This window comes from Rhineura floridana, chromosome 10 (assembly GCF_030035675.1).
Source record: "Rhineura floridana isolate rRhiFlo1 chromosome 10, rRhiFlo1.hap2, whole genome shotgun sequence".
NCBI classification, from domain to species: domain Eukaryota; kingdom Metazoa; phylum Chordata; class Lepidosauria; order Squamata; family Rhineuridae; genus Rhineura; species Rhineura floridana.
This window is the reverse complement of record NC_084489.1, coordinates 90,206,744-90,229,482: the sequence shown is the minus strand read 5'-3', so window position 1 is coordinate 90,229,482 and position 22,739 is coordinate 90,206,744. Positions and strand designations below refer to the sequence as shown.

Genomic DNA, 22,739 nt, shown 5'->3' with positions numbered 1-22,739 from the left:
ATATGGCACCACAAGTGCAATTCAGTGGTCCAGAGGCTAAAAAATTCTACCTGAATCTTTGTTATTTGAGTTCACATTCCGCTGCTGACCTGGATTTGACCTAAATCAAATTACTCTCTCCCACTGTCCCTTCTTCCCACAGAAAACAAAGGTGCTTCTAGACGGTTGCTATTTGGGGGCGCAGTCAACCATGAAGCTCAGTGGGCGACCTTGGGCCAGTTACATCTCTCAGCCTAACCTACCTCACAGGGTTGTTGTGAGGATAAAATGGGGAAGGGAGAACCATGTATACACAGCCTTGAGCGCCTTGGAGGAAAAGATGGGATGAAAATGTAAGGAATAAAAAGTCAGGAAAGTGAGGGGGGAATGCAATGGATAGTGTGAAATAACGCTCATTTGATTCAGTGCCGTCCAACCTTCCTGCAGACAAATCAGAGTGATTGCTCACATGTCATCAGATCTCCCCAGAAACAAATCAGGAGGAATGCTCAATAAACAAGTTGCCTGGAAGCACCTTTAGAAAAAGACGGCACTTTTTCTTTGTGTAGATAAGCAGCACAATGAAACACTTTGCAATCTTGTTATGGAACTGAAACCAGTGTGTTCTAGATCTCGACTGAGGAGCGCCCATAGTTGGAGAACTGTGAGCTTTGGGGCTGAGCCAACGTGGGGCAGACTTGTTTGGGGTCTCCATAGCCCCCAAACTAATGAAACCTCATGGCAGTAGAGTTGTGGGGGAGATAACAGCATTTGATCCCTTCTGAGCCAGATGAGCCCAGCATTACGCAAATCAGGCTTTTTGGGGGGGGGGATGTGAATAGGTGTGTTTGTGTGTGAATGGCAATCTGGAGCAGAGCAGCAGGGACCCCGCTGGGGGCTTTGAATTCTTTGCAGAAATGAGCCGGAGGCCAGGAACTGGGGATTAACACAGATCCGCATGTGGGGCAGGAGCGTGTGATGAGAAAATCAACGGGGCCCACCGAGCACAAAGGAGAAGGCTGGGCTCAGCGGCTCAGGGACCCTCAGAGACACATCCTAGTTATGCAGAAACAGCTCCAGGCCACTGAGCAAGCAGAGCGGGCCCCTCTAGCCCTTCCCTCCCTGCTTTAAGGACCAGAGATGCCCATGGGAATGGGTGTGTGTCCATCCATTGCAAGGCACTTGAGCAGCCCCTCTTCCAACAGACAGGCTTGTGGATAGAGAAGAAAACAAGGAATCCCAACTGCCTCTTTTAATAAATGGAAAAGAGTGAGGATTATTGACAAAGGGCAGGAGCCACAGTGAAAGAACATCTGCCTTGCATGCAGAAGGTCCCAGGCTCAATCCCCAGCATCTCCAGATAGGGCTGAGAGAGAGCCTTCTTCGTCTGAAACCCTGGAAAGCTGCTGCCAGTCAGTGTAGACAATATTGAGCTACATGGACCAATGGTATCAGGCAATTTCCTGTGTTCCTATGACTGGGTCAGGAATCAGCCTATTGCAGCAAGCTGCCAGTTCAATCCTTGGCACCTCCAGTTATAGCTGGGAGAGAACCATGTCTGAAACCCTGGAAAACAACTGCCAGTCAGTGTAGACAATACTGAGCTAGATGGACCAATGGTCTGACTCAGTATAAAGCAGCTTTCTATTTTCTTAAGGGAAAAATAGCTCAGTTGCCCCGAGATTGCCTGTTCGTGGCAAGGGAACCAGGTGGCCGCTGTCTTTGTTCTGCCCGCAGTATGTCTAGATGGTCAAGAACACAAAGCAAGACCCTCTTCTTCCCACCCAGTGCAATAAATATGCTCCCCTCTCTGCTGCACCCATTATTATTATTATTATTACTATTATTATTATTTATAAACCCACCGTTTTTCCAAATTGGAACTCACGGCGGCTTCCAGATAAAAGACACATACAATTAAAAACCTATCAAAAATAAAAGCATATAATGAATAAGTATAAACAGATATAATTTAAAAATGGACTCTAGTTTAAAATAGCATTAAACTGTTTCTAATAATTAAAAAACATAATCATAAAATCAGAATAATTAAAAAATAAACTGGCAAGAACAATATCCCTTGCAACGTCACAGAGATTAGTGGGGCGTAACTCTTGGGTCAAGCTCAGCTCAGTTGGTGTTCCTTGTGCAAGCAGATGAGCACTGGGTGCTAATCACTAGTGCAACTCTCTCACTCATGCCTGCCTCCAGCCTCAGAGGCAAAGAAGCTTTGAGAGGGTGCAGCACGCAGGGTTCAGTCCATCTCCCTGCTGTAGTTTCAAACCCATTTCTCTGGGGGCGCTGTCAGTGTGTGAATGGGCTAGGGCACGTGTGGGGAACCTGCCGCCCTCCAGGTGTTGCTGGATGATGACTCCCACCCTCATCCCTGACCACTGGCCATGTTGGCCACTGGGACTGCTGGGAGTTTGGAGTGCAACAACATCTGGAAGACCACAAATGTTCCCCATCCTTGGGCTAGCCTAGGGCTTCCTAACAACCAGTGGTGCAGTGGCAAATTCAGAAGTGCAAGGGTCCCTTCATGATAGTCAAAGCCACCCATACCTTTTTTTTTTTTGCTCCTGGGTTGAGAATGAGATCCTTGTTAATGGCTTCTCCCACAACAACAGAAGTCCCTAGCACCCAATAAGCATAAAAGGGGAGAGTGTTAGCTACTGAGAAGAGTCTTCTCAGCGGATGACTCACCTCCTTTCACTGTGATTGGCTCCAATCAGCAGGAAGGGACAAGACTGAGAAGACTGTTCTCCGTGGCTAACATTCTCCTTTTTCATGCTGATAGGCTCGTAGGATGCTGAAGACATAGGGACCCTGTTGGGACCCTGTTCCCAAACAAGTAAAGGGTCGAACCCCCCCCCCCAAGTCCCTGGATGACAAATTATCAGCACCCCTAGGATGAAAAAAAAAGGGCTTTGAGGGAGAAGACAGAATAATCATGGTGATTTCAAACCTGGCACAAAGCACTGCAGTTGGGAGACATTGGGTGGGCAAGAGATCAGTTTGTACAGAACCAAAAGGTTTTGTGGGGAGGAGAAAACAAGCCCCCCCTGCCGCCGCCCAATATGAAAACTCTGAACAAGCCTGCTCTCTCCATGCCTCCACAGGCTGCGGTCAAAGCCATGGTCCACACTGAACCCTGCCCATTTTGTGGCTGGCTGCAAGACTGCCCCCCCCCCGTCTCCTCCACCTGGCTGAGTGTGTGGCCAGGCTCTTTCCTGGATGCAGCCTCTGGATCCTGTGGGGTGAGGAGGAGGAGGAGGAGGGAGGGGGCCAGTGTGGGTTTCCACCTGAGTGGGCAGAGCGAATTGACACTTCTGCGTCTTACGTGGGCAGGAGTGCTCCAATCCCAGCGGCCCCAGGTGCTCCCCACTGGGCAGATCCTGGAGACCATAAATGCCCCCATCCCAAGGAGTCCGGCTGCTTCTCCCCTCAGGCTTTGGCCCTGGTGCAGAGCTCATCCTCGCCCCTGGCCTGGCTGGAGCACCCCCGACCCTGTCAGGTAAGCAGGGGGCCGAGAGAGTGGGCTGGAAAGGCTGAGACCCCCAGTCTGGATGTTGCCGTGGGAGAAGAGTGGGGTCCCACTTCTGTCCCCTTCCAAAATAATGGGATTTGGAGCTGTTGCCTCCCTTTGGGCTATCCGGCAAGTCGCTATAAGACCAGTTTGGAGCCAGGCTCATTTAACCCACCAGGAGCCAAGGCAGGGTTAGACTTGGGCAGAGTCCAACCCGCTGCAGAAGAGTGTGTGCAGTTTTGCAACAACTGATAACCATATTTGGGTCTAGCAGGATTGGTCGCTCAGGACAGTTGAGGTGATTGTTCTAGGGAGCTTTTCCACCATCCCCTGTTGCACGTAAGAAGATGTTTAAGATAGGGCCTCATAAGGTCTGTTGCATTGTTCTATGGTCCTATTCTTAATGTTTTAAATTGCTTTAGTATCTTAAGTGTCTGTTTCATGATTTTAATGTTATGAATAGTTTAATTCTATTTTAATTGTATATTTTTGTATGTTTTTTACCTATGAGTAGTTTTTATTTGTAAGCCTCCCTGAGTTCCAGTTTTGGAAAAAGGGCGGGGTAAAAATAAAGATTCATTCATTAATTCATTCAAGGAACTGGCCTTGTCTTGGCAGACTCACTGTACAATTCTTGGTCTGTTGACTTCAGTGGGGCTTTTTACCCAGGTAAGGGTGTAGGATGACAACCTTAAGGTGGTTGCTTACAGAACCCTCTAGAAGAGGACTTTTTTGCAATCATTCGGTGGTGAGGAAAAAGCACTCTGTCCATGCTCAGTGAAGCTTTTTCCCTATATAGTTCTTCAACTGTTCCAGGCTGGCTGGGATGAAACTCTGCCTCTTTAGCTCCTTCAACCTCCACCCTGTCTTTCTGTGGGTGGATGACTATGTGGGGAGTGGCCGTGACTCAGTGGCAGAGCATCTGCCTTGCATGCAGAAGGTCCCAGGTTCAATCCCTGGCATCGCCAGGTAGAGCTGCGAGAGGGATTCCTGTCTGAAGGTCAGGAAAGCTTCTAGTGAGTGTCAACGATGTTAAGCTAAATGGACTGATACGGTGTGACTCAGTGTAAAGCAACTTCCATCTATGCAGCAGGCCACAAGTCAAGATTGCATTGGCATGTGGACATGTTTGAGCAGACCTTGCCTTGGGATAGAGGTTGAACTAGATGACCTTTAGAACTCCCCCAAGCCACTAATTTCTCTGACTGCACCCAACTGAAAGATTATATCATTGTGCTTCTAGTGGGCCACAGTCTACTTTCTTACATTTTCCAGCCACATACAGCAAATGCACCAGAGCATTGCAAAATCTCTTCATTACAAAGAGGGCTAAATCTGCATAATCATTCTGCCATTCTACAGGTTGTGCGGAATTATAAGAAGGGAATAATTATGTATTAAGTGGGCACCTGAAATAAGTCACCTGCATTTGATTGCATTGTGTTAAGAGCGGGTGGTCTTCTTCAGTCAGGTTTCTGGAAATGGATGCTTCCTGACTCACTCTGTGATGCTGGCACTAGGAGTCAACAAGGCTCTGGATTTTCCCTGAGGTTGCTTGAACTCCAGATGTGTGCCGTTCTGCTAGAGCTGAAATGAATTTCCACAAGAATTTGGGATTTGTGCAGATTGCATTCAGATTTTGAATGTTGAATTTGACCTCAACATTTAAAAAAAATGCTGCCCTGGGCTCCTTCTGGAAGGAAGGGCAGGATATAAATGTAATATAAATACATAAATAAATAAATCAAGAAACTTAAAGAAATGGGTTTGGATCCTTCTTTGATTTTAGGACATACCAAATGTGAAATGGCCAGCTGTCAAATACGAAATTTCGCACGGCTACCCCTCTGCAAAATTCACTGTCTATCCTCCTATATCAAAAGCAGTCAGTGACAACTGCATGCCAGCTGTCAAATACTGAAATCAAATCTAACTGGATCCCAGACAAACAGCATTATAAACAATTCAGAGACAATCCAGTGACAACTTTCACACTGAAATTTGCAGAGGAAAATTTCTGGGAGTAAACTCATTTCAACTTCATTTGTACAATGTAGACAGGTGCACTGAACATTGTGATCAGAGCCGGTCCTACCATTAGGCAAAATAAGGCAATTGCCTCAGGCAGCAGATACTGCTGGTGGTCGCGTTCCCCTAGACTAGCCTGCTGCCCTCAGGTGCCATGGGAGATGCTATCCCATTGCTAGTGTTGAAGTAACATTGGACAGCAGTTGTCAGCTACTATATGTGAAATTGAGGGGGAGGGAGGGAGGGAGAGAGAGATGCCATCTTGCACTTTTCCTCAGGCAGCAAAATGTCTTGGACGAGCCCTGATTGTGATAGTTATGCCACCTTGGTGTCAGCAGTGGGTTTTGACGCCCAGTTAATTTTTGCCATATCACTTTTTATCAAAACGTGGGAAACAACCCCTTGGCCGTTGCTCTCGCTTCTTGTCATATCCGAGTCGCTCCTGATTTCTCAGTCCTTCTGAACTCTCTGCTTCTTTCAGGGACAGGGTGGCCTGCCCTTGCTCAGCAGGTTGCGCCATCCCTCGAAGGAGATGCGGAAGGCAGGGCATCGCCGAGGGCCTTGCCCCAGGGAGCTGCTGGGCATCCTGGCATGGCTCTGCCTCTGGGAGACTCTGGCACTGGATGATGGGTAAGGAATGGATCCCATGCCCCTCCTTCATGCTGGGGTACTCCATGTCAACTTAAGCAATATTATTATTTATTACATTGATTCGTTGCTTTCTACAAAGAATATGTCTCAAAGTGACTGGCAAATCCACAAAATGCAAATAGCATTAAAATCAGTTAAAGCCCAGTAATGATGCAGTAAAGAGAATTGCTTGAGCTTATCCAATACTCTGCGGGTGATCTCAGAGTAAACCCATTGAAATCAATGGACTTAAGTTACCACCAGCGAAGGCAGGAAAGGGCCGGCTGGATACCCTCATTGCCAGTTCCCAGAAGGCAGGAAACGTGGCGTGAGTGCCTGACTCCCGGTGTTCCTCAGGGGCTGCCTTTTTGCCTCCTGCAGGCGTTGGTGCGAGAGGATGGTCCAGGTGATGGAAGAGGAAGTTGTGAGCCCACGGCAGGAAGAGGTGGTGCCCTGTTCTGATGTCTACCAGTACAACATGGCAGGCTGGCGCCTTGACCAGGAGCGGATGCGCCAGACCTATGGCAGAACAGGAGGCCTCCTCCACCACCACAAAGGCCAGGCTGGTGCCATTGGCATGTGCTACATCTACAAGTGAGCAGGGCAAGGGGGGCGTTGGGGGGGAGAGAAGGTACCCCGGGGCTACCTGAGGGTAGGAGAATCAGGGAGAGGCGCCATGTCTGATGCCAGAGGGCTGCTGTTGCTGGACCCACGGAGGCAGGAGGATCCCATTCAAAGTGGCAGAGAGAAAAAAGGGAAGCCGACCCCTTCTGAAGCAGCAAGGATAGGCAAGGGCACACGGATAGCCTTTTGCCCAGGCACCAACAAAAATCTGGACCCAGCTCCCAGAGAGGTGGGATCGCAGCAATCAGTTTATTTTATTTTATTTATAAAAGTAGTTGTACACTGCCCTCTTGCAAAACATCAGGTGTGTGTGTACAGCAACATAAAAACATTTAAAAACAATACCAAGGTATGCAAAAGCATTTTAAATAGCTGCATAGGCCTGCCAGCAGCACCCAAAACTTTGTGACTTTTGCAGACACTGCTTGATCTGGGGGGTGGGGAGACTGAAAGAGAGACAAGAAACTAGCAAATGGAACTGGGTGTGTACATGGATAGGTGGGGAAGAGGAGTTGCTCTTGCTTGATACCTCTGGAATTTTTGAAAGCAAAAATATAAACAAGTTTTGTGTCATGGTACAGATCTGTATTTGAATTAAATTTTATTAGATTCTAAGCTAGGTTTCTCCTTGCTGGGAAAGGACCCAAGCCCTGGCAAAGTCAGGTTGTGAGATCTGAAACTGCCCTACATGGTCTAGCAAAGGAGTTCAGTTTTGCAAAAGCTGCTTGCAAGATCTTAGATCTGAACAGTTGTAAGTCAAGTCCAAGCTTTGTAAAGCATCATTTAGTCTTGCAAAGTCTACATGCCAGATTGTGGCAGGTGGGTGTATGATTCACATCCCAGGTGCTTGGAATGGGGGTGGGTCCTTGTTAGTTATCCATTGTCCCCCATTAATGACTTGGCCATACCTAAACTGAAAGACCTTTCTGCATAACAAGAGAGCCCGACTCTGCTGCTGAACAAACAGCTCTGAGCTGAGGTGACTGACCATTCCTGGGGTTCTTCCAATGGAGAACTGTGAGTTACAGTCTCTTCAATGGTGAAAGTAGCTTGGGGGGTATAAAAGATACGAAGCGGTCCTTGTGGGTGTGCCAACACGCCCTTTTTGAACAAGGCTGGCTGCATTTTTCCTATTGCACACACAGACACCACAACTGTTTTGGAAGTTCAGCTTCACTTGTAGGCTGCAACTCTTTTACTTGTATTTGGATAAATTATCACACAATATGAGCAGTGCTGTGGTTTTTCTCCCCCACGTGAGAGATCAAAATCTCCTCTCTCTCTTTCTTTGGCTTTTATGTGGCTTCCCCTCCTCTCATTGCCTTCCCTCCTGCAGGCCTGAGGACACGAGGCCCACAATCTGGAACCGCACGGTGCGCGCTTGCTGCGAGGGATGGAGCGGGCCCCACTGCTCTGAGGGTAAGTCCGCAGGGACGGGCCAAGGGTGGCATGCACTGATGTCCCTTCCTTTATTGCAAAAAGTCCATTCATTTAGGGAAGCAGGTTTTGTTGCACCAGACCGTCCCAACCAACTGCAGTGGTGCAGCCTAAATGTTCCAGTATGTGATTGAATCCCACTTTTTAAAAAAGTGATAGTCTGGAAGCACCCTAAATGGCCACCTCTGGTCAGCTCTTATATGTGGGGAGGTAAGCGTGCCATGTTGTGCTTTCCCAGGGAGCCACATAGCTTGTGCCAGCCCTGGACCACTTTATTCATGGGAGGTGACGTGGATACTTGGGGTGATGATGAGGGGCAAGACTTCGAGGGCATTGTGATTTGATAGCAACAACCACAGTAGGAGTGATGACTGGGTACTTTCCAACCTGGCGATTCTCTCTCTCTCTCTCTCTCCTCTTTCCCTGCCGCGTCCAGGAAAGGGGTCGGTGGGTCACTGCTTCTCCACCTGGCAGTGCCAGGAGGTGCCCGGACTGCAGAACCTCTCGCTGCTCAGCATGGATGAGTGTTGTAGCCGCCCGTGGGGTCATAGCTGGCACAACACCTCCTCACAGCTCTGCTTCAGCTGCTCACACCTGCCTCTGAAAGGTGAGCGGCCTCAGGTCTTCTGCTCCATGGTCACCCACATCTACACCATACATTTAAAGCACATGACTTCCCGCCACGAATCCTGGGAACTGTAGTTTGGGAAGGGTGCTGGGAACTGTAGTTCTGTGAGGGGTAAACCAGTCCCCAGGATTCTTTGGGGGAAATCATGTGCTTGAAATGTATGGCGTGGATGTGATAAATCTCCTTCCTTCCTTCTTTGGCACCATCCAGTTCCCTCCAAGGGCCGAGTTGGGTGGAGAAAAATAGCAGCCATGGTGGTCAAAGGGGTGTAATGAGACAGATATAGGAGTTTGTAGTACAAATCCTGGGGCCAGAGAGCGAAAGCAATAAAGGTCTTTTGGGGGGAAATACCTGGCCCAACGCCCTCTTGTGCTTTTAACAGCAGCTCGATCTGCAAGAAACCAGCAGGTGAAGTTTTGCAGAGCATGGAAATCAATCAACATGGCTGTCCACACACGTCCAGCTACTGTTAAAAGCACAGCTACAGTGGCTGGTTGAAAAGTTGGCAACCCTACTTGTTTTTAATCCTGCATGTTCACTGGCAACAATTGGTTGTTGCCAGTTCGTTTCCAGGCCCAGTTCAAGGTGCTCACATTAGTGTTTGAAGCCCTAAACGACTTAGGTCCCAAATATCTGAAAGGCCACCCCCGTCCCCACAGACCCTCTCGGGTGCTGAGATCAGCAGAGGGGGCCCTCTGGGTATTCCGCTACCCTCGGAAGCTCAGGGGAGGGGTGGCCCGGAAGAGGGCCTTCTCTGTGGTGGCCCCTAAGTTGTGGAAGTCCCTGCCCACCAAGGTGCGTCTGGCACAGTCATTGTAAAACTTTTGGCAAATGCTGAAGACGCACCTCTTTACCTCGGCTTTTGACACCTGAGAGAGATATATTTTAGGACCTTCTCTAGTTGTGAATGTAATTTGTTTTAAACTGTTTTTTATAATAATAATAAAAAAATTAGTCCAGCTTTAGCCAGCAGACTAATGAAAGCTGCTATGGAGGGAGGCCATGCAAACCCTGATCCCACCAGGCAGGCTTTTTCATTGGGGTGCAAGAGGAGGGCATGGGGTGCACAGGGTCAATGGCCCTGTGGCCCTGCAGGCATCCTTTCTGTTGTGCATGTTGAGGTTTGTGTTCATGATGGCATTGGGGTGGTTATACACAATCCCACTTTCAATACTGTTTGTGCCTGCAAATGTTTAGTGGCAGACAGACTGCTTTGCTTTCAGTTGGTGGATGTTTCATCGCTTACTGCTGAAATCCTGCAACTTTTCATACCACAAATGTTGTATGTGTGTGTGTGGGGGGGGGTTGTTCCACTTTTGTTGCACCACTTGCGTCTGCTGCTGAGAGAGACGAGGAAGGTAGAACCCCTTTGGGCGGACCCAGGACATCCATCGCAGCTTCAAGGCCACAGCTTACAGACGGGCTATGCACGGGCAGCCTTGGTCCAATCTTCGTCCATAGGCAGGCTGTGTTGGCCGCAGTGACTTCTCTGCGCCCTGAAGATCAGATCAGCCTTTGGACTCTCCCCTTTTTCCCTGCTCCATGTTTGTGTCCAGAGCCCTGCCCGAGAGCAGGACTGACAACCCATGCTTCATACACCGCTAGAGTTACCACTGTCCCTTAGACAACAGCTGCCCCCAGGGGTCAATTCTCAGCTCTTGCACATCCCGTCCAGGCCTGGCTTCTGGCCCTAATAGCCAGTGTCCCTCTTTCTCCACAGATGATTTGCCGTCCCCTTTGTTGCTCCACCCACCAGCCCCTACGGCGCTCCTGGTCCTCTCGGGGAGGCACCACCCCGGGCACCCCTTTGCCACCTGCGTGACCTGGGCCGGCTTCCACTACCGCAGCTTTGACGGCAAACATTTCCGCTTCCACGGGACCTGCGCGTACACCTTGGCCGCTGCCTCCGACGGCACCTGGGCCATCTACCTCTCCTCAAGCAGAGGGGCCTGTGTGCCTGGCCTCTGCCACAGGGTAAGAGACACTGGCCCCACAGATGGGGAGGGACTGGAGGCAGGCGGGTCCTAGATCTCAGCCCTGCCCCCCCCAAACATCCATTCGGCCAAGTGCCTTGAGGAGCACAGCCGGGGTTCACTCCCAGCACCAGTGGTGGCTGGTGCCCATTGGGACTGGAGGGGTGGGAGCCCAAGAGTGGGTGGAGCCAAAGGAAATAGCTGGCGGAGCTAGAGCCATTGAGAGGCGGAGCCAACTAATTCTAGTTTTGCCCCCATCCTCCTCTTACTGAGTTCTACAAGGAGCAACACAGACTGAGGAGGAGCTCATTCTACATTCATAGAATAATAGAATAGTAAAGTTGGAAGGCGTCTGTGAGGCCATCTAGTCCAACCCCCTGCTCAATGCAGGAATCCCAATCAAAGCATTCCCGACAGAGGGCTGTCCAGCTGCCTCTTGAAGGCCTCCAGGGTGAGAGAGCCATAAGACCTCCCTAGGTTATCTGTCCCATTGTCGTATGGCTCTAACAGTTAGGACGTTTTTCCTGGTGTCCAGTCGAAATCTGGCTCCCTGCAACTTGAGCCCGTTATTCCGTGTCCTGCATGATTGAGAAGAGATCCCGGCCCTCCATAGAAAGTAAATTGTTGTGCAACAAAATACAGTCTAAGAAAGGAAAGAAGCAACAAAAGTACAATTAAAACCATACAGCAGATTGCACTGCCCCTCTCGCCCTAGTGGACGAGCCTCCGCTGCCAGAACCAGCTTCAGAAGGCCACAGTACAGATGGCGTGTGTGCTCCAGAGCATGTGCAGAGTTCCTTATTTCACTCCTGAGTACACGTAGCCTGAGCTGGGGGAAATGAGCAGCAGTGCACCCTTAAAGTCAAATCGCCTTGCGATGGGCAGAGCAGGCCCACCCGTTCAGCAGAGCACGGGGGCCACCTCAGGCTGCTCATTATGTAGGGTATTATTGTTGTCATTATTGTCTTTTTACTCCCAGGAAGAGGCCCTGGTGGGATTCTTTTTCTCCTGGGGAGAGGCCCTCCTCACAATAACATTGCCTAACCTTGGCTGCTACTAACGGTGCACCTGGACTTGTGTGGAGGGGGGGGCAGGACACTTTCCCTCCCCCCACCCCTCACGGGCTCCTCTTTCCCTGGCAGGCCCTTCGCATGCTCTTTGGCCTTCACCTGGTCGTGGCTCAAGGCCGGAACGTCTCGGTGAACGATGCGCTGGTGCCCGAGGGTGAGCCGCGCTTGCAAAAAGGTGAGGTTGGGGTGGGAGGCCTTTTCTCCTGGGATGGCTTCTGGCTGGGGAGTGAGCCTGTGGGTTCCCAGGAGACCCCTGGGAAGGGGGGGCACCTGGCCGCCCCGCACGAGGAATCCCAGCCCCACAGAGCTTGCTCAAGATGTTGCGCAGCCCCAAGGGGGGGAGGTGCAGTGGCTCCGCTGAAGCGGCTCGAGGCAGAGGTTGCCACAATGCGGTCGCGGACGGCCAGTGGTCTGCGGCGTCACTCAGGTGCTCTGTGGCATGCATTGATTTTTAATTGTATTGAATTGTTTCTATTTCTAGCATTGTATTTCATTGTATTACAGTTTGATTTCTAGGGGATGTAAGTTGCAATGCAGCAAAATACAGTCTGCAAAAGAAAAGAAGCAACAGAAATACAATTTAAAAGCGTACAGCACCTAGCACAGCGCATTGCAATGGCTGCAACAGGCAGGAAAAAAACATGAAGGATCCCTCAGCAATTTTCAAGTGGTTGGGGGGGGGGAATTTGGGAACCACTGGATTAAAGTTTCTCCCTTTGGAGTCAAATTTGAAGGGGAAAAAAGCAGGATTGGAACAAAAATCTAAAAGCTGCATTTGAACGCTGAACTTTATTGCTTAATCTTAGAGGGGCAGTACAGTATAGTGGTTGGAATGGTGGACCAGGACTGAGGCGAGAGAGCCAGGTCCCAAACCCTATTCAGCCATGAAGCTCACTGGGCCATCTTGGGTTAGTCACTGTCTTGTCTCAACCTAACCTACCTCACAGGGTTGCTGTTAGTTAGGGAAAATGGAGAAAGGAGAGAGCCATGTATGTCACCTTCATCTCATTGGAGGAGAGACGTGATATACATGCAAGAAATACATTTGGGCAGAATTTTGAACCACCTCTCATCCAAGAGGAGTGTGTGTGCATGTGTACGCACAATGCGTCTAAGAAGCCCTCTCTCCGCCCTTGGGAACAATGACTCCCTACTTTGCCCCATGGGAGGCATGGGAAATGGAAACCCCCACTGGGACTGGGAAATGCGGGAGGTTGGATTTCCCATTCCCTAGTCCCTTCTTCCCAGACTCTGTGGAAGGGGGTAGGTGGCAGAGTTGTCTGCGCGCCTCCACTGGTGAGTCTCCTGCTGAGTTCTGCTCTTGTCCTCCAGGGATCAGCGTCTGGTGGCTGGGAGACTTCCTCTTTGTGGAGAGCGGCCTGGGCGTGCGGGTCAAATTTGATGGGCACGACACAGTCTACGTTACTGTTGGGGCCGACCTGAGAGGAGCCACCCGAGGGCTGTGCGGAGTCTACAACAACGACCCTGCAGGTAATTGCCCCAAGGAGCCACCCACCCCTTTTCCTCATCCCCGTGGGGAGGCAGGGGGCCTCCCTCTGAGACCTCCAGGCTGCTCTGCCAGGGGACATCTATATTGGCCATTATTGGACCACGGGAGACAGCCAATTGGTTTTGCGTTGCTGGGGGGTTCATTGCAAGGCAGTTAGCAAACGGGTCCCTCAAAATACAGGACTCCAAAATGCCATCCCACAGTCTGCAGGATTTTTGGGGGGTGGAGGTAGGGGAAGAGTAAGACACTGAAAGGGGGAGCCAGCTCATTTCCCACAAAACAAATTCCTGCATTGAGCAGGAGGTTGGACTTGATGGCCTTACAGGCCCCTTCCAACTCTACTATTCTATGATTCTATGAAATGAGGGGAACAGTGCCTGTACAATTTGCCTTATTATATCTCAGGTTCTACAAATGCTAGACACTTGCTCTTTTTTCAAAATGAAAGCTGGGCATCTGGAGATTGGGGTTCCCTTAGAGTGCCTCCCTACCCCCCCACCACTGTGGATGCCCATGCCCACAGCAGCCGGGCAGTGGGTCAGACCCTGTTGCTGGGGGCTCTTGCCTTCCAGGAGCAGCTCTTGGCCTTTCTCTCCCTCTTCTCCGACAACTTCCTTGGTCGATCTGAGCTTCTCCTCCTGGGGTTTCTCTTGGGACGCCTTCTCCTCCTCCTCCCGCTTCTCCCCCTGGGGCTTTCCTGCCCCCAACTGGCTGAGAGGAGGAGGCTATTCCAGCCTTTGTTCTTGGTCCTTCTCTGCTGGCACCCTCCCCATCCTCACCCAGGTCCCTTGTCTCTTTATGCCCACAGATGACTTCCTACGTGTGGGAGGGGACGTGGCAGCCTTGGCAGCTAGCTTTGGCAATTCGTGGCGCATCCCAGACGTCAGATCGGTAGGTAGCAGGAGGCAAGGGTGGGGTGGGGAATCGGTTTCCTGCAATGCAACGCACATGCCGTCTCTGGTCCTTTCCAGCCGACCACTGTTGAGCATCCGTCTCGATGTATTTGTGGGGAAGTTTTATGATGTCTGCTGATAAACAACATTCGCTTTGGTTTGTTTGTGGGGAGGATCCCTGGGGAGACGGATTGACTGTGAAACCACTCCGGTAACTGTAGCTTGTCAGGGGAACAGGGGTCTCCTGACAACTCTCAGGACCCTTGACAAGCTACAATTCCCAGGATTTTGGGGGGAGAAGCCATGACGGTTTAAAGTGGTATCATACTACTTTTAAACGTGACTCTGGTCCAGCCAAAGAGAACAGGCATGTTTACTCTTCCTCTGCATAGCAGGACTAGAACAAATGGGTGGGGACAGTGTCTTTTTTAAGCAGATTTGTTGTGCCAGGGTGATGGAGTGCTTTAATCTACTCAGAGCTTGGAAGATTACTTTTAAAAAGTAATAAATTACAGTTACAGTTACATGGCCCCAAAAAGTAGTAATTACCGTTACAATTACAATTGCTCTGAAAGTAACTGATTACTTTACTTTTTCTCAAAAGTAATGACTGCAATTACATTTCAGTTACTTTTTAAAAAAAATGCCTACAAGGGGCTGGCCTTGGCTGCTGCACATCTAACTAGCCTAAAACAACATTAAAAATAAACAGGTAGTAGAATAATTATTTTTATCCATAAGATAGCAATGGTGGTCTCTCTGCTGGTAAGGGAGGTGGGGAGGGAGGCAGAGGACACTACTCATATATTTGCACGCCAAACCCAGTGCAACCCCCCCACTCAGCCAGCCAGCATAATCTCTCTCACTTAACCACCTCCCAGACCCTGCCCTGCCACCAACTAAGGGACACTCACCCAAGCAAACATTTTCCCCTGAGATGCAAAAAAGTTAAAATACTACAAATGCAGCCCAGTAGCCAGAGAGGGGGTGGAAGCCACTTTGTGTGCCAAGTGCAAACACAGCTCTCTCTCTCTCTCTCTCTCTCTCTCTCTCTCTCTCTCTCTCTCTTTCTCACACACACACACACACACACACACTCTTTCACCTCCACAGTTCTTTATCTCCATTCTGCTGCTGCCTCCTTCTCCTCCTTTATCTATGTTCTTGACCTCTGAATCCTTTTCCCCTCCACTCCATTCTTCACCACCACTATCTGTTTTTTAAAATAATTGTTTTCTCCACTCCACCCTGTCTCACTCTTCGCCTCCTCCCTTGTCGCCTCTTACCCATCCACAGAACATGAGGAAAGAGCGACAGAAGCCCAGTTTGAGACACATTATTTTCATCCACAAATCAGAGGAGCAGAAGACTTCCCCTGCTCCTCCCCCCCAGTAATGCCCAAAACCAATTCTGGAAACGTTACAATTACTCCACAAAAGTAGTAAAATTACTCCTAGTTCTATTACAATCAAAATGTAAAGGAATTAGAATTATAGAGTTGGAAGGGGCCTTGTAGGCTATCGAGTCCAACCCCCTGCTCACAGCAGGAAATCCACAGCTAGAGCATCTCCCGCAGATAGCTGTCCAGCCTCTGCTTGAAGACATCCCGCGAAGGGGATCCCACCACCTCCCTAGGCAGTCGGTTCCATTGCCAAACCGCCCTTACCGTCAAGAAGTTCCTTCTAATGTCCAATCTGAATCTACGCTCCTGCAACTTAAAACCATTAGACCTAGTCCTACCCTCTGGGGCAGCAGAGAACAAATCTGTACCCTCCTCTATGTGACAGCCCTTCAGGTACTTAAAGAGTGCAATCATGTCACCCCTCAGCCTTCTCTTCACCAGACTGAACATGCCAAGTTCCTTCAACCTTTCCTCATAAGACTTGTTCTCCATACCGGCTATCATCCTCGTCACCCTCTTCTGAACCCGCTCTAACTTGTCTATATCTTTCTTAAAATGAGGTGCCCAGAACTGAACGCAGTATTCCAGATGAGGCCTGACCAATGCAGAATATAGTGGGACTATTACTTCCCTCAACCTGGAAACTATAGCTCTGTTTATGCAGCCCAAAACCGTGTTTGCCTTTTTTGCTGCAGCATCACACTGCTGGGTCATGTTCAACTTGTGATCCACTACAATTCCAAGGTCCTTCTCACACGCACTACTGCTAAGCTGGGTATTTCCCATCCTGTACCCGTGCATTTTGTTTTTGTGTCCTAAATGCAGAATCTTGCATTTGTCTTTATTGAATGTCATTTTATTAATTTCAGCCCAGTTTTCTAGTCTATCCAGGTCCCTTTGGATTTTATTCCTGTCTTCCATTGTGTTAGCTATCCCTCCCAGTTTCGTATCATCCGCAAACTTCATAAGGCTTCCCTCCACCCCATCATCTAAGTCATTGATAAAAATGTTGAAGAGTATCGGCCCCAGGACAGAACCCTGTGGCACTCCACTCGAGACCTCCTTCCAGTCCGAAGCAGAGCCACCGACGACCACTCTTTGAGTACGGTTTTCCAACCAGTTGTGAATCCACCTGACAGTATTTCCATGTAGTCCGCATTTGACCAGTTTGCTAGTCAAAAGGTTGTGGGGGACTTTGTCAAACGCTTTGCTGAAATCTAAATAGATGACATCTACAGCCTTTCCACCATCTACTAGGCTAGTGACCCAATCAAAAAAAGAGATGAGATTCGTTTGACAGGATTTTTTCTTGACAAACCCATGCTGGCTCCTACTAATCACAGCATTGTCATCTAGATAGTTGCCAATGGACTCTTTTATTATCTGTTCCCCACTCGTTACTCAAAAAAGTAATGAATTACAAGTAATTTGTTACTTGTAACTAGTTACTTCCAAGCTCTGAATCTACTTTAATGGGGCAAATCTAAATTTCCAAGATGTGCTTGAATCCCTCCCACAAAATGTGGACAGTCTGGTGACCTTGGTTTAATAGCAAGCCGTTATTAATATGAACAATGCATGTAGTACCAGAGTAATGCACTGGAGGGTGCTGTGCTTTGTGTGTTTTTGCAGGAAGCCACCCAGGGCTGTCTCTTTAACGGGGTAGTCTATCCATGCTGGGACCAGTTGTGGTCTTGCTGGCTTTGCTGCCTGTCAGATTGGCAGGGATGAGGGTGGGGAGTCTGGCACTTGGAGAAATGCTGCAGTTCCTCTGAGTTTTCCCTCCTTTCCCTGCCCTATAGAGTCCATGCGAAGATGCCACTGAGGAAGTGCATAGCTGTGATGCGCTGGAAGGCCGAGTGGCTCAGCAGGAGGGCGAGTCCCTGTGTCAGAAGCTGCTCTCCAGCCCTTTCAGCCAATGCCACTCAGAGGTTTGCAATCCCAATCCCTCTGCTGTGCTCCCCTACCCACTGGTGGCTGGTGGCTGTGGGTCAGTGGGGCAGCGGAATCCTCTCTGGGCTTTAGTCCAAACTTTCAAGGAGCTGAAAGCACCTTGGGCAGCTCTTTGAAAGTTTGGACTAAAGCCCAGAGCACCTTCTATTGCCCCGTCCCCCAACCTCTTGCCCCTTCAGGGTGTGCCTCAACAGGGCCCACACACGCTGCATCCCCACTGAGGTTTGGTGTCCTGTGCCGTTCCCGGCAGGTGGACCCCAGTGGCTTCTATGACACTTGCATGTACATGCACTGCAGTGGAGCCGGGACCAATGCCATCTGCGAGACCTTTGCCAGCTACGCCCGCGAGTGTGCCCAGCAGAGCATTTTTGTCACCTGGAGAAGGCCTGGATTCTGCGGTAAGAGGGAGGGGAGTGGGGCACCCAGGAAGTGTGTACCTTCGTGCACATCGTGCCCTCACAGCAGCATAATAATAATAATAATAATAATAATAATAATAATAATAATAATAAGTTTATTTGTATGCCGCCTTTTCATAACAATTCATGCCAAGGCAGCTCACAGCATGAACAGAAAAAAAATTACACAGCTCATATCAGAAATTAAACTTTTACCCAAACAGAAGCCCCTAAACAACACCCCACAGCCAAGATGGTCTCTGGTAATGATACCTTTTATAGTTGCAGTCAATCAAGGCCCCACCCTGCCAGGCCAGGTGGAAAGAGGCCAGTGAGCAGGGAGAGGGTCTTGCAGCCAAAATGGTCTCTGTTGTGGATTGTGGAAAAGATTGGGGGGAAAGAAGGGATGTTTCTCCAGGCTGTGACCCCAGCACAAGGGGGATCAACAATCAAAATGCCAGGAAACAGGCCAGCTTGCAGCAGGTCTGTCAAGGAACCTGAACTTTAATCCTGCCCCTGAAGATCATGAGAAGATCATAAGGAAATCCTGGTGGCAGAATCAGACGAAAGGGGGCCCATCTAGTCCGGCACTTTGTTCCTGCAGTGGTCAGTCGGATGCCTCAAAGGGAAGCCCACTAGGAGGAGCTGGCCTCCCGGGACCTGTTGCAACACTCCTCGTGTGCCTGGCACAACACATTTGCTAGGGGTGTGTAGCACAGAGTCCAGCCGTGTAAGGGTTTACATTTCTCCCCTGATGACTAGTTGAGAGCATATGAAATGGCTTGCTGGATCAGACCAGCATCCTGTTCTCACAGCGGCCAACCAAATGCCTGTGGGAAGTTCACAAGCAGGACCTGAGTGCGAGAACAGCACTCTCCCCACTTGTTACTCTCAGCAGCTGGATGCAAACTGCTTCTGGCAGCGGAGAGAGAACGTAGCCATGAATTTGTCCCCCTGCTCTTCTTTCAAAGCCACCCAAGCTGGTGGCCACCGCTATGTCCTATGGAAGCCAATTCCAGAGCTTAACTATGTGCTGCTTCAATAAGCACCTTCTTCTGTCTTGTCCTGAATCTTCCAACATCCCATTTCATTGGAAGACCTCATTAGGGTCTAGTGTTGTGAGAGAGGGGGGAAAACCTTTTCTTTATCCGTCGCATAATTTTAGGCACTTCTATCGTGTCGCCTCCGACTCGTCTTCTTTCTAAACTAAAAAGCCCCAAAGGCTGCAACTTTCCTCAGAAAAGAAGTCCCTCTGTCCCCTTGATCATTCAGGTCGCCCTTTTCCAGCACTACCATGTTCCTTTTTAAGGCGCATGACCAGAACTGGACGTAGTGTTCCAAGTGTGGTCGCACACCGTAAATCTGCAGAATGGCACAATGATATTGGCAGTTCTGATCGAAGAGGCCGGCTTGCTCAGGGGGGGGGGGAGTGAGGGCGCTTGGTGCAGGCTGCTGCACCCTCCGGACGCCTCCCCTGACAGGACGGGATCTCCTGCTGCAGGCGGCTTCTCTTCCTCTCTCCCCACAGAGAAGACGTGCGGTCAAGGGAAACACTACTCCGACTGTGTCTCCTCCTGCCCAGCCAGCTGTGCAGCGGTGGCAGGCATTGCAGAGGAAGGACACTGCCGGGACGAGTGTGTGAGTGGCTGTGAATGTCCGCCGGGCCTCTACTTGGAGAAGGGTGCCTGCGTCCGAGAGAGCCAGTGCCCCTGCTTCCACCGACGGCAGAAGTATGCCCCAGGGGAGAGCATTCAGCAACGCTGCAACCAGTGGTGAGGCTCCCCCCTTCCAAACTCACCCAGACACAGAGCCACGGTGGGACGCTCTTCGGGCTGGCTGGAGGGACGTACTCAGATTAGTCTTGCGAAGCACAGCGGTATCTTTAGCCTGAAGGTTGCTGACGTGGTCACCTCCAGATGCTGTTGGACTCCCATCAGACCCAGAGAGCATGGCCAATTGCCAGGGGTTATGGGAGTTTATTTATTTATTTATTGTATTTATATACTGCCCCATAGCCGAAGCTCTGGGCAGTTTACAGTACCTAAACACATTAAAACAAATATACAAATTTAAAAACACATCTTTTAAAAACAATTTAAAAATTTTAAACAATTTAAGACACATGCTAAAATGCCTGTGGGAAGAGGCACAACAGTGTGGCATAGTGGTTAGAGTGTTGGACTATGACCTGGGAGACCAGGGTTCGAATCCCCACACAGCCATGGAGCTCACTGGGTGATCTTGGGCCAGTCACTGCCTCTCAGCCTCAGAGGAAGGCAATGGGAAACCCCCTCTGAATACTGCTTACCATGAAAACCCTTGACTTGAAGGCAGTCCATTTCCATTTTTTCCAGCACAACACTAAATGGTGGGAGCACTACATTGGCTACCTCTGATCAACCCTGTTGGGGATGGCAGGGGGGAGGGAAGCATGATACTTAGAAGAGCAAGGAACGTTCCAGCCGCCCCTCTAGGCTTAAGCAGAATCCCTGTCGCTTGCAAGGCTCCTTCCCAGTCCCTTGACTGAGCTGCTGTGACGTCATGGAATGTTCATGAACACTCAGCAATAGAATGCTGACAAACACCGCAAATTCTGTGACAGAAGGAAAAGGTTGATGCACGGGGAGGAGGCAGTGTCACACAGAGGTCCTAGGGCAGGTATGGCTCTGTTCTGTTGGCAGGATGGACAAGAACAGAGGCAGGAATGTCAAGTAGGCCAGGAGGCTGAGTTGAAAGAGAGCCAAGAGACAGGGTGGTTGAAGGAACAGAAGTTGCCATACACTGAGAAGCAGGGAAGGAAGGAGAGGAGGAAGTGTTAAAGATCTGAGAAGAGGAGGAGGGGAGGTGGGAAGGGCCGTAGCATCTGCCTTGCGTACAGAAGGTTCCGGGTTCAATTCTCTAGGCAGGCTGGGAATGAGCTGCTGCCAGTCTGTGTAGATGCTACTGACTTAGATAGACCAATGGCCTTACTTGTTATAAGGTAGGTCCCAGGTTCCTACCTTTTGGGTTTGCTGTAATGTCCTAATGCGGATGTCCATTGCCTTCTCCCCACAGCACGTGCCAAGGGGGCCGCTGGCTTTGCTCCCAAGACCAGTGCGCCGGGGAGTGTGCTGTGCTCGGCAACCCGCACTACCTGACCTTTGACCACAAGCGCTACTCCTTCCATGGCACTTGCCAGTATGTCCTGGTGCAGGTGAGCAGCCGGGCAGAGATGGCACGAGGAGATGGTGGTGCTCAAGCTGGCTTTTAACCTCAGCGTCAGCCCAAGGGCCGCATTCCTTGCCGAGCAACCTTGTGAGGGCCACTTGGCAGTGGCGGGCAGAGGCAAAAGTGGGTGGGGCAACTAAAGTTTTTTTTTAATCTTTGCACAATAGGAAAGTTTTCACACATACAGTTTTCCAGCCTCTCTCTGTCCTCCACCCAGGCAAGCGAGAAGCATCATCACAGCTCAGGGGCTCCTTCCAGCCTGTCAACAACATTCAAAGAGGGTGTGAAGCAGCGCCAGTGAGGGATGTGGTCTGGGGAGAGGGGGGTGGCTGAAGAGAGCCCCAAGGGCCAGACAGAGAGTCCCAGAGGGCCACATTTTGCCCCAGCCTGAGAGTCCCCAACCCTGTCATAAAGCTTTGAAACTTGCCGTATTTACTAAAGGGATAACTCAAGAAGGTCAGCATGATTGTGGCGTGTGGAGGGGAAGGTCTCCCAGAAGCATCCACTCAGGAGCACACCTTTTGGACCCTATCCCTTGCTCTAGGTCCTCCTTGTTCATCGGTCCAAAAACACACCGGGGCAGCTAGCTAGTCCTCCACTTTGCCTTTTAAAAAACCACCCTTCCCCAACCTGGTGCCCTGTACCAGATGTTCTGTACCACATCTCCCATCAGCCCCAGCCAGCATGATACAGATAGGAGTTGCAGTCCAAAACATCTGGAGGGCACCAAGTTGGGGAAGGCTGGTATAAACCTTCATGCAAAATGCTGAATGCATTTCGTACTGTCCTAGAGGTTGGCACCTGGCAGTCTGTGGGCCAAAGACGGCCTTCTGGGGATGCTGACTGACCACCTCCGCCCATCCCTGATGGTGAAATAAGAAGTTGAATAAGTAGGGAAGGAAGTCATGCTGAGGGCCTGTCTCAAATCTCTCTGATTCCGGGGCTGTTTTTCCCTTCCCCTGCCCCCAGGATTTTGTGAATGGGAAGCTTCAGATTTCTGCAGAGAACGAGGTGTGTGGGAATCAAGGAGCTGTTGGCTGCCTCCGAGCTGTGACCATCACTGTGCAGAAGGTCTCTGCCCGGCTGTCCTTTACAGGTGAGAGAGGGAAGGAACAGGGACTGTTGTTGTTGTTGTTGCTGCTGCTGCTACTGTTGTTATTATTATTATTTATTAGCTTTGCACATACCATAGACCGCGAAAAAGACAAATAATTGGGTGTTAGAACAAATTAAACCAGAACTGTCACTAGAAGCTAAAATTATGAAACTGAGGTTATCATACTTTGGATACATAATGAGAACGCATGATTCAATAGAAAAGACAATAATGCTGGGAAAAACAGAAGGGAGTAGAAAAAGAGGAAGACCAAACAAGAGATGGATTGATTTCATAAAGGAAGCCGCAGACCTGAACTTACAAGATCTGAACAGGTGGTTTATGCTATTGGAGGTTGCTGATTCATAGGGTCACCATAAGTCAT

At 49.9% G+C, this 22,739-nt stretch overlaps 1 protein-coding gene across 1 annotated transcript in view; it reads left to right on the top strand.

Moving 5' to 3' along the window:
* Positions 1–22,739, top strand: part of LOC133364840 (SCO-spondin-like) — a 159,042-nt gene that overhangs the window by 6,018 nt on the left and 130,285 nt on the right. The window contains exons 2-15 of the mRNA XM_061585702.1: positions 3,372–3,493; positions 6,015–6,163; positions 6,545–6,757; positions 8,124–8,206; positions 8,661–8,831; positions 10,573–10,826; positions 11,968–12,070; positions 13,228–13,386; positions 14,214–14,296; positions 17,503–17,686; positions 17,833–18,051; positions 19,580–19,823; positions 21,106–21,244; positions 22,228–22,354. Coding sequence (XP_061441686.1) covers positions 3,372–3,493; positions 6,015–6,163; positions 6,545–6,757; positions 8,124–8,206; positions 8,661–8,831; positions 10,573–10,826; positions 11,968–12,070; positions 13,228–13,386; positions 14,214–14,296; positions 17,503–17,686; positions 17,833–18,051; positions 19,580–19,823; positions 21,106–21,244; positions 22,228–22,354 — 2,250 coding nt within the window. The remainder of the gene's footprint in view (positions 1–3,371; positions 3,494–6,014; positions 6,164–6,544; positions 6,758–8,123; positions 8,207–8,660; positions 8,832–10,572; positions 10,827–11,967; positions 12,071–13,227; positions 13,387–14,213; positions 14,297–17,502; positions 17,687–17,832; positions 18,052–19,579; positions 19,824–21,105; positions 21,245–22,227; positions 22,355–22,739) is intronic.